The sequence below is a fragment of the Papilio machaon genome, chromosome W (assembly GCF_912999745.1).
Source record: "Papilio machaon chromosome W, ilPapMach1.1, whole genome shotgun sequence".
Lineage (NCBI taxonomy): Eukaryota > Metazoa > Arthropoda > Insecta > Lepidoptera > Papilionidae > Papilio > Papilio machaon.
The window spans coordinates 1,074,755-1,086,569 of NC_060015.1; the positions used below are offsets into that span (position 1 = coordinate 1,074,755).

The window sequence follows — 11,815 nt, forward strand, 5'->3', positions numbered from 1 at the left end:
ACAAGATAATGATACAAAACATAGTTCTAAACTATGCAGGGGATATTTAGAGCACAAAGAGACGGAAGGAGTTTTGAAAAACATGGAGTGGCCCCCTCAGAGTCCGGATCTCAATTCGATAGAGCTTCTGTGGGAGGAGATGGACAGAAACGTCCGTAGTCATTGTCCGACGTCAAAAGAAGACCTCTGGAGGACTTTACAAGTGAGTTGGAACAATGTTGTAACAGTGGTAGACGCCAGCAACAACAACATCAGTTGCACGAATTGGCCGGCTCGCCCGGTGAAATACCACGACCACACAGAAGACAGGCGTGAAGTGGAAGCAATTCTGCGTTTCGTCTGATGAGTGTGGTGCCGGAGGCCTAACACCCCCCCCCCCCCCTTAATACAGCATGGCAGTGGGATCGAAAGAGGAAATACCCCAGGGGGGTACCAATACCCCTGGTATTGGAGAATCCCCCTCCGCGCGCTTACGCTTGAACTCCCGCTCGGAGTCTGGGGGTAAGCGCGTGGGCCGCCCCGCGTATTCTGGGGGGGGCACCATTCCGCTCGCTTGTAAAGGTCGGGGCAAACGAAGCAAGGCACTTTCAGCTCCCCCTGACACCTACGCCGTGGACCTCTGCAATATCAGGGGGCTCCATTCCAACTTGGAGGCCGTCCACTACCATCTCCGGACGGCCAAGCCGGCCTTGCTTTTTCTAACCGAGACGCACATATCCTCTCCGGCGGACACCTCCTATCTGTCCTGCCCCGGATACAAATTAGAACAATCCTTTTTGCCCCGGGCTGGGGTATGCGTGTACGTCAGAGAGGATATCTGTTCTCGTCGCCTCAGCCTTCTTGAAGGTAGGGACCTATCTCTTTTGTGGCTGCGCGTAGATGGCGATGACCATCCGCGGGTCTATGCGTGCCTCTATAGGTCCCATAGCGGTAATGCCGAAACAGACCGACTTATGGAGCAAGTCCAAACGGCTACAGATTCCGTTCAGGCACAGATCCCTTCCGCTGAAATCGTGGTACTAGGCGACTTCAACGCCCACCATGCCGATTGGCTTGGCTCTCGTACCACCGATCATGCGGGGAGATCTGTCCACGACTTTGCCTTGTCTTATGATCTGACGCAGCTGGTCACATCGCCCACGCGAATCCCAGATGTCGAAGATCATACACCTTCCCTGTTGGACCTTCTGCTGACCTCACATCCGTACAGCTATAAGGTTTCCGTTGAAGCCCCTTTAGGCTCGTCGGACCACTGCCTGATCCGGACCACAGTGCCCATCTCGCGTCGCCCACGGTTTAAACCGAATGGCTTTCGCCGAGTATGGCACTATAGGTCAGCAGACTGGGATGAGATGCGGTCCTTTTTTGTATCCTACCCATGGGAGAGAGTTTGCTTCAGGCTGGATGATCCCGACGCTGTTGCTGATTCTGTCGCTGATGTGGTGCTTCAGGGGATGGATCTTTTCATTCCGTCTTCAGTTGTGCCCATCGGGGGCAGTTCTCGGCCCTGGTTTGGTAAATCCTGCAAATTAGCCGCGCGCTACAAGCAGGATTGTTATCGAGCCTGGGCTGAGGCGTCAGCAGCTAGGAATGTAAATACCAGCCAGTTAAAAAAGAAGTATAACTCTGCCTCCAGGTCCTTCAAAAGAGTGATTGCCAAGGCAAAGTCCGAACACGTGGCCAGCATTGGTGAGAGGCTAGTGCACCTTCCTTCGGGAACTCGTGCTTTCTGGTCTCTTGCCAAGGCTGTGCAGGGGAACTTCTGTATGCCGTCCTTACCATCCCTGCGCAGGGGGGATGACTCGCTGGCCCACACCGCAAAAGAGAAAGCCGATCTTCTGGGCTCTCTTTTCGCGGTCAACTCGACTCTGGATGACAAAGGTAACTCGCCGCCGAAAATCCCATGCGGCGAGACCTCTATGTCCGAAATCCAGTTTATCCAGATATCAGTGCGGAAATCGCTGCAATCTCTGGATATCCACAAGTCGAGTGGGCCTGACGGGATACCCCCCATCGTGCTTAAGACTTGCGCTCCTGAGTTGGCACCGGTTTTAACGCGCCTGTTCCGATTCTCCTACTCCTTAGGCGTTGTCCCGAAATCATGAAAGACTGCCATAATCCACCCGATCCCAAAAAAGGCGATGGCTCAGATCCATCCAACTACAGGCCGATCGCCATTACCACCTTGTTCTCGAAGGTCATGGAAACGACCATCAATTGCCAACTTATGAGGTACCTAGAGGAGCATCAGCTGATTAGCGATCGTCAGTACGGTTTCCGACAACGTCGCTCAGCTGGTGATCTTCTTGCGTACCTCACGCATCGATGGTCGGAGGCAATCGAGGGCAAGGGGGAGGCCCTGGCGGTTAGTTTGGACGTGGCCAAAGCCTTTGATCGGGTGAGAACCGGACCAAACTTGTGTCTGAACTGGAGACCCTACTGGGTGAAGTTTCGGATTGGGGTCGACGAAATCTCGTTGAATTCAATCCCAAAAAGACACAAGTGTGCGCCATTACCGCTAAAAAACAACCCTTTGTCGTAGATCTTCGTTTTGAGGGCACTCCCCTGGTTGCCTCAGCCAGTATCGGTATTCTCGGCGTTGACATATCGAGTGACGTTCAGTTTCGCGGTCACTTGGAAGACAAGGCCAAGCTGGCCTCCAAAAAGCTGGGTGTGCTCAGTAGGGCGAAGCAGTATTTCCAGCCGGGCCACCGCCTACAACTGTACAAGGCGCAAGTTCGGCCCCACATGGAATACTGCTCGCACCTCTGGGCTGGAGCACCTCAATACCAGCTTCTTCCATTTGACCGCATACAACGGAGAGCGACTCGAATCGTCAACGACCGAGCTCTTACCGATCGGCTTGATACTCTGGCCTTGCGGAGGGACGTCAGTTCCCTTGTACCGTCCCGCAAGGCTTAAAAGGGTGTCCTTGCACCCTGGGTCCCTAACTCCCTAATGAGGTGAGAAAAGAAACTCAGGTGGTAACAAAAGATATATATAATATTACCAAGCACTCAGCGGTAGGCACATAAAATTTATAAGGTCGTGGGGTAACGTGCTATCAGTCTCTGCTTCCGCGGCGTTTATTACTCCCCTGCTTTGGCTGAACTACGGTGGCGTCGCCCAGCGACAGATGAGCGGCGGCAGGCCAAGGAACGGCAGGACAGGAGGTGCACGTCGACCGTAGCTGGGTGCTCCCTAGGCAGCTAAGCGGCGGCCGCAGGAATTCGGTAGACGTCGGTGCTGAGGTCGCAACGGCAGGTCAGCTACCGATGTATGAAGCTGGCAAGCGATAGCTTGCTCGGAGATTGCTAGCTTGATTGTAGCTTGCAGTAAAATTCGTACAGTGCTCCTGGAAATTCAAAACACCAGACCGTTAGTTCGGTAAGGCGTTGTTCCTCCGCCTGGTATCCACCATCAGCAACTCAAGAAAAGCAATACGTAGCGGCTTGACGATGGTGGAACTATCAGAACGGAGTTTACAAAGCAAAAGCGAAGTAAACGAAAATTAAAATAAATTTAAATAAAATGCGAAATAACGTATTATAAAGATAAAGGATAAATAATGAAAAATCAGCAATAAGATCTTATGTAAAATAAAGAAAACACAAATTTAAATGTACAAAAGAAATAAGTTAAAGTTTTAAAAATGACCGTTAGCAACAAGAACAAAGAACGTTTAAAAAAATACGGTTATAAAGGACAATTAAATTTAGCAACATTACATATTTTATTTTATGTGCCATAAAACTTACCCTAAAACGGGAACAAGTACTTAAATTGTATTAGTATTAATGTAGAAAAAAATAACTTTAGAACGCCAACGTTAGCCGGAAACGATCACACCAAGACTAAGACGCCGGTGACCGCTCTTCTCAGGAGATTGCAGGCAAGTGACCCGGCACGTATGCAGCGACCCCGCCGAGCCCGGGTCGCCCCTCTAACCCGCGCAGTCCCTGCGGCGCGTGCGCCGCAGTGCACAGACTATGTGACGTTTTAAATACGTTACAGTACCCCCTCTCCGCCCTAAGGATTTTGATTTAATATCAAAATCCTTGAGGTGTGTAGTTTCTCAGAATTAGAAAGCTACACGATCTTTAAATCTTTTATATGCCAGGCACCTAGATTTTTTCCCGACATGTCTTCTAATATGTACACTAAGGGAGAACGCTTCTCCGTTATCCTACACTTAATAAATTTTGGAGCCAGTTTTTTGCTAAAATATTTGTCCTTGTCGCTCAAAATAAAAGTACGTTTATATACGACGTCTCCTACGTTGAACTCGTAATTCTTTCTTCTTAAGTTATATTTTGCCGTATTCTTTAAATGGGCTCGGTATAAAGCCCTCTGTACCTGGTCGAAAACCAATTTAAGCGAACCAAGATTCTCTGCGTAAATATCGCGAGGCAAAAATATAATTTCGTCCCCTAAATCGGAGTCTACATAATGAGAACCACAAACGACTATCTCCCGTCCAAATACTAAAAATGATGGCGTATAACCCGTAGTTTCGTTCACAGAGTTGTTAATTGCAAATTGGACATTGGGTATGAACGTATCCCATGAGCGATGGTCGTTATCCACAAAGGTAGATATACACGTAATTATGGTTCTGTTATAGCGCTCAACGGTGTTTACTTGTGGAGTGTATTTTGGCGTAAAGAATACGTTAGGGATGTTATATTTTCTAAACAAATCGTTGGCTTGGCTACTTATAAACTGGGGGCCATTGTCTAGTAAAATGGTTTGAGGGATACCGTGTATTAAGAAGATTTGTTCTTCCAGAATTTGTGTAATAATTCGTGAGGTAGCTTTTCTAAGTGGAAATATGTGACAAAATTTAGAAAAACAACAAGTTATTACCAAGATAAAACTATTCTGTTTACGAGTTATAGGAAGAGGTCCCATGAGATCGATAGATAACATTTGATATGGTCGAGCACACTGTTTAGGGCGACCCATTACTCCAAGGATGCCATGGTTCTGGGCTTTATATTGGAGGCAAATTGAACATGAGCCCACGTACTTTAATACATCTCGGTACATGTCGGGCCAAAAATATCTAAGAGCGATCCGTCTGTAAGTTTTGAAAATACCCAAATGACCGGCAATTGGCTTGTTGTGATTCTCAGCTATCACAGCCTCCCTAAGTTCAAGAGGAACAACTTCTTTCCAAGAAAATTCTTTTGTAAGATCGCATTTATTCTTTGAAAGGCGGTAAAGGGTTTCATTTTTCACGAAATAGTTAGGGGAACCTGAAGGTTTAGTTAGGGAATCATTATACATTTTCCTATACCAATCATCCTTAGTTGCAGAAAATGATTTGGCCGTTGCAATAGAAGCTTACCGGTAGCTTCTATTGCAACTGGTAGCTCTAGATAAAGCGTCAGGTATAATGTTGTCAACGCCACGTCGGTGTTTAATTTCGAAATTAAAAGATGATAAACGTACACCCCAACGAGCTAGTCTACCTGTGGGATTGTTCAAGGAAAGGAACCACTTCAAAGCACTGTGGTCTGTATAGACTGTGAACCTTTTTCCGTTTTCAATATAGCACCGCCAGTGTTCTAGAGCAACTAAAACGGCCAATGTCTCACGCTCCGTGATGCTGTAATTCTTTTCGGCAGCTGTTAGCGATCTGCTCATATACGCTACTGGTCTTTCTATTCCGTTGGTAGCCTGAGTTAGCATCGCTCCAATGCCAAAGTTGCTCGCATCGGTGTGAACCTGAAATGGCTGGTCAAAATCGGGACATGAAAGCACTGGGGCGGAAACAAGACATTCCTTGAGCTTTTTAAATGCCGCATCGGCTTCCTCAGTCCACTGGAAAGGAGGAGCATTTTTTTTGTTTGAAGTTAGCTTATTAAGCGGCCCTGCAATTGTGCTAAAATTAGGAACGAAACGTCGATACCAAGTAGCCGTACCCAAGAATCGTTTCAACTCCTTCCTGCTAGTTGGAGTCGCATAAGTAAGAATGGCTTCAACTTTATCGGGGTCGGTTCGTAACCCGTTCTCATCAACGACATAACCTAAGTACTTGAGCTGACTTCGAAAGAACTCACACTTTTCCAAATTGATGGTTAAGTTCGCTTTACGCAATTTGTCCAACACACGAGATAGCAGAGAGACGTGTTCATCAAAAGTGCTACTAACAATAATAATATCATCTAAATAGGCAAAAATACGATGATCTACATCACCTAGAAGGGCATCGACTAATCGTTGTTGTGTGGCCGGTGCATTTGTTAAACCGAAAGGGGTGACTTTAAATCGAAATGTTCCTCGACCGGGAACGTAAAAGGCTGTCTTGTCTCTATCTTCTTCCGCTATAGGTATTTGCCAGAAAGCCTTGGATAAATCAAGACTAGTAAGAAAACGGGCATCGCGTAAATTGTCTAGGATTTCAGATATATAAGGCAAGTTGTAAGCGTCCTTTTTAGTAACCGAGTTGAGCTTCCGACTGTCAAGACAAAAACGAGGCTTGCCATTTTTCTTAGTAACTAGAAGAACGGGAGACTGCCAGGCACTCTCACAAGGTTCTACTACGTCTAGCGCCAACATTTCATCAACTTGTTCGAGTAGAATCCTCTGCTTTTCTGGAGAAAGTCGGTAATATCTTTGCCTAATAGGAGGCGACTCTCCTGTGTCAATATGGTGTGTTATTACGTGAGTCCGGCCTAAACCTTTATGCTCAAACGAAATTTCTTTAAAGTTTTCAATTACGGTATCTGCGACTATCTTTTCATTTATATTTAAATGATTGTAAGAACAAATTAAATGTTTCGGTCTATTTTCAGTTAAGTCCATTAGCGGTGTCTCTGTTAAAGTAAGAGAGCCTAAGTACTTCGGACATAATTTGAATGCACGCCAGAAATCTATACCTAAGATCAGTGACGGTTTGACTTCGGGAACAACAAAAGCCTTAATTATGTGAAATTGGTTCTCGAATGTTACGGGCAAATTAATATAGCCTATACTATTCAACGTTTGTCCGCCTGCCGCAGTAACCAACAACGGCTCGTCAGTTAAAATTTTAAGGCCATGTTGAAGCAAAACCTTGTGAGCGTGATTCCCTATAACAGTAATTACTGATCCCGAATCTAAGAGTCCTGACGCAGTAATGTCATTAATCTTTATGTTAATATACGGACGGGTATCACGAAATGGTTTTTTTTTTGTAGAATTGTAGCAGCCTTGTAAAAACTAAAAAATCTATGTACTGTTTTTAACCATTCCTTCCAATCATTAATATCAGTTTTCGGTTTATTACAAGATCTACTACAATTCTTCCTAATTAGTTTTTTGAATTCGTATTTCGGTTACAATTTGGGCAGTCGGGCTTCTTGACACCTTTGTTGCCACATTTAAAGCATAAAATTTCAGTGTTTTTGCAATTTCTAAAAGTATGTGAATGGTTACGACATCGAGGACAGTAAGGAACACTATTATTTACGCTTTGATCACTATTATTTATAACGTGTAGATATTTCTTAACATCATGAGAATAATTTTTGTTGTAATTATGAGAATTATCCATATCGTGCTTTTGTTTACTAAAGGAGGGGTTGGGATCCTGTTTGTACGAAAACTCGGGGGCTAACGTATCATGGGATGCCGCTGGTGGTTCTCGAAAATGTGCTAAGCGAGACTGGACGTTCTCGTAGTTTCTGCATAACATTCTTAACTGTTCGATAGATGAGATTTGTGGCGATGACGCTAATATGTTAGCATAGCAAGGACGTATGTTATGCAAGATAATCTCTAGCTTATCTTCGGCTGTAAGAGGTTTCGTTAAGCGTGAAAACATACCCGACAGAATTGACAAGTATATCGAAATATTTTCTGTTTTCCCCTGAGTTCTAGAACGAATCTCCGCTAATAAACGATAATCGTAATCAGCCTTATCGAAGTCTTGTTTTAAGAGTACGGTTAATTCATCCCAGGTAGATACTTGTTCCTTTACGCTTCTGAACCAATGCAACGCGTCCCCTACGAAAATTTCAGTTCCGAAAGCTAACAACTTTGACCCTGGGATATCGCGTGCTCCACTAAATTCGTGTGCCTGCTGAATAAATGAACGTACGCAGGATTTACCGTCATATTTCAATTTACTAAGTTCGTTTGAAATTTTGCTGCCGCCTTCACACGTTACCGTAACATTGACTGGTAAAGTCGAAGGTCTGCCTGGTTCCTCAGAAAGATCGACATTCTTGGTTTTAAGAGTTAATAATTTGTCGTACGCTTGTCTAAACAAAACATGACACTTTGCATGCTGGTCGGCGAGCGCGTCGCTAACGTCAATCCGGCCTAGCCTATGGTAGACGTGATGTAGGTTATTCTCAGTTTTGGCCAAAAAATAATTATCTTTAGAACCTTCAGAGAGATTTGAAATAATCCTTTCTAAAATTTCCACACAGCAATTCAAATCACGTGGAGGTTCCAAATGCGAAACAAGAATATTCTCGGATGGATATAATTGAGATAATTTACTAATCTGCTTCCGTAAATCCGCAACCGTGTTGGCGGGTATTTCGTTTCTTATAGCCACCTCATATTCAAGTTCGCTTTTATTCAGGGCAGAAAAGTTAATTGGATAAACCATATTAATCGAGATCCTAAAATATTAAAAAAAAAAAAATGAACCGGAAGTAGGTAGTTGTAAATGGCACAAAAAATAAAGAAGAAAAGAAAAGAAAAAAAAATCGGAAGATGAAATTAAGTTAAAAAAAAAATAATAATAATAATAATAAAAAAAATACTCCGTTCTCTTACACTAAATTAATGTAACGCTCTGGTTTCTTAATAAAAATAAAAAATGCAACAAAATTATAAATGCAAAAAAAAAAAAAATTAAATTGCAACTAGTGTGAACGCAGCCTTATATTCAATTGCGCTTACGCGCGGTAAGATAACGGCGCGCAAAACAAAAACATTTGTCGGTACCTCGAAAATAACAATGTGAACGTAATTCAAAAACAGTAACGGAAAATAAAATAAAACAACGGAAATTCAAAAAAAAAAATCACATATAAAATACCTTAGTCTAAAAGTTTTGTTTATTTGCACAATAAAAGGATGACGAATTACTACTTTCACCCTAGTTGCTGCAAACCAAAAAAAATAAAAAGCGTTTTACAAAATCACACATCGCAAAACTAACTACTAACAGCGAAAGCAGAAACAGATTAACCCACGACGAGGGCGCCAATGTACCGTCCCGCAAGGCTTAAAAGGGTGTCCTTGCACCCTGGGTCCCTAACTCCCTAATGAGGTGAGAAAAGAAACTCAGGTGGTAACAAAAGATATATATAATATTACCAAGCACTCAGCGGTAGGCACATAAAATTTATAAGGTCGTGGGGTAACGTGCTATCAGTCTCTGCTTCCGCGGCGTTTATTACTCCCCTGCTTTGGCTGAACTACGGTGGCGTCGCCCAGCGACAGATGAGCGGCGGCAGGCCAAGGAACGGCAGGACAGGAGGTGCACGTCGACCGTAGCTGGGTGCTCCCTAGGCAGCTAAGCGGCGGCCGCAGGAATTCGGTAGACGTCGGTGCTGAGGTCGCAACGGCAGGTCAGCTACCGATGTATGAAGCTGGCAAGCGATAGCTTGCTCGGAGATTGCTAGCTTGATTGTAGCTTGCAGTAAAATTCGTACAGTGCTCCTGGAAATTCAAAACACCAGACCGTTAGTTCGGTAAGGCGTTGTTCCTCCGCCTGGTATCCACCATCAGCAACTCAAGAAAAGCAATACGTAGCGGCTTGACGATGGTGGAACTATCAGAACGGAGTTTACAAAGCAAAAGCGAAGTAAACGAAAATTAAAATAAATTTAAATAAAATGCGAAATAACGTATTATAAAGATAAAGGATAAATAATGAAAAATCAGCAATAAGATCTTATGTAAAATAAAGAAAACACAAATTTAAATGTACAAAAGAAATAAGTTAAAGTTTTAAAAATGACCGTTAGCAACAAGAACAAAGAACGTTTAAAAAAATACGGTTATAAAGGACAATTAAATTTAGCAACATTACATATTTTATTTTATGTGCCATAAAACTTACCCTAAAACGGGAACAAGTACTTAAATTGTATTAGTATTAATGTAGAAAAAAAATAACTTTAGAACGCCAACGTTAGCCGGAAACGATCACACCAAGACTAAGACGCCGGTGACCGCTCTTCTCAGGAGATTGCAGGCAAGTGACCCGGCACGTATGCAGCGACCCCGCCGAGCCCGGGTCGCCCCTCTAACCCGCGCAGTCCCCGCGGCGCGTGCGCCGCAGTGCACAGACTATGTGACGTTTTAAATACGTTACACCCTCTGCATCTTTTATCGTTTGTACCACGGGGAGTGTTCCGAAGAACTGTTTGGAACGATTCCTGCCGTCGAGTTTCGTCATCGGACGACCCGACAGACCGCCAGGTACCATCCATACCATCTGGACGGCTGGCATTCCACAACAGTGCGGTTCTCGCGAAATTTCTTGCCGCGCACGGCCGCGTTGTGGCATGGTCTGTCCTCGGCGGTATTTCCAGACCACTTCGACTTAGGGTCCTTCAAGAAGCGAGCGTATCACCATCTCAAAGGTCGGCAACGCATTTGCGATTCCTCTGGTATTGCAGATGTCCATGGGCGTCGATGAACACCTTGGTGTTCCCGCTGCTCGTTTACCCCCTTCTCTTATAAAAAAAAAAAAAAAAAATGTTTCACAAGAAGCTATCAATAAACTAATAGCCCGGTTACCAAGATTGGTCAAAAAAGTTATAAAAAGTAAGGGAAGATTTTTCGACGAAAAGTTGGTTTAAATAATATATTTTTTTTTAATAATAATAATGGCAATTATTGTAGTTTTTTAATTATTTTATGTTACATAAAAAGTTCCCTATTTAATAAGGTAAATAAATAATTTGTAGAGCACTAACTTTTGGAGTTTTATTCAATATTGTAATTTTTTCAAGGTGGTCTCAAACTTTTGGCCGGCAGTGTATAATTAAATCATAGGCAGCACGGTCGAAATAAAATGTTAGTAGAACAAAGGAATTCAGTTCACATAATCAATCTGGCATATGATGACGTATTCAAATTTGAAAAAAAATAAATAAAAAAGAACGGCTAGGTACTAACTTGGCAGTAATTTCACCTTTACAACAAGGGAAACAGTATTAAAAAATAGTCAGATTGTAATGCAAAACGAATTCATAAAAAACAAATTTAAAAAAGTAAATTATTAAGAAAAGGAAAAGTAACAATTAATATGCCGCAATACAAGGAATCATGAGTATTACTTAAAAAAAAATTAGAAAAAAGAATTAAAATTATTGTCAAGAGCACGTGGTTCTTATAACACAATTCTTAATTTCTTAAATCTATTCGTTCCAATATAAATGAGAACTTACTGCTATTATTTAGCAACAGTTAAAAGAAATAAATTATTGAAAGTAACACTTGTAAAAAAAAAAAATAACGGAAAGATTTCGATTACAACAATTTGAAGTTTGTAAACGACCACAATAAAAATTACAATAATAATGATTCTAATTGCCAAAATAACCCCGCTAAATTACAAATTAAATTGTGCAAGTAACTTAGTGTCAAGGTCAAAATTGCGAAAGCTGACGGCTCCTTTGTGATTGCCAGAGGGCTTCTAGACAGTGGAAGTCAGACTTCATTCATAACAAAGGAATTAAAAAATGAATTAAATGTTAAATCCTTTACAAAAAGGTTGAATGTCAAAACACTAGGACAGCAAAACAGCCCTGTGTCCGAGGGTGTTGTAGTAAATATATCATCAAATGTTGATAATTCA

General features: G+C 42.8%; 1 protein-coding gene across 1 annotated transcript; it reads left to right on the forward strand.

Moving 5' to 3' along the window:
* The first annotated feature begins 392 nt into the window (after positions 1-392).
* Positions 393-2,105, forward strand: LOC123723335. The gene has a single exon (XM_045685914.1). The coding sequence runs from the start codon at positions 393-395 to the stop codon at positions 2,103-2,105; it is 1,713 nt and encodes a 570-aa protein (XP_045541870.1).
* Positions 2,106-11,815: the final 9,710 nt, after the last annotated feature.

Coding starts and splice junctions, on each gene's coding strand:
- LOC123723335 (XM_045685914.1), top strand. CDS start 393: ATGGCAGTGGGATCGAAAGAGGAAATACCCCAGGGGGGTACCAATACC.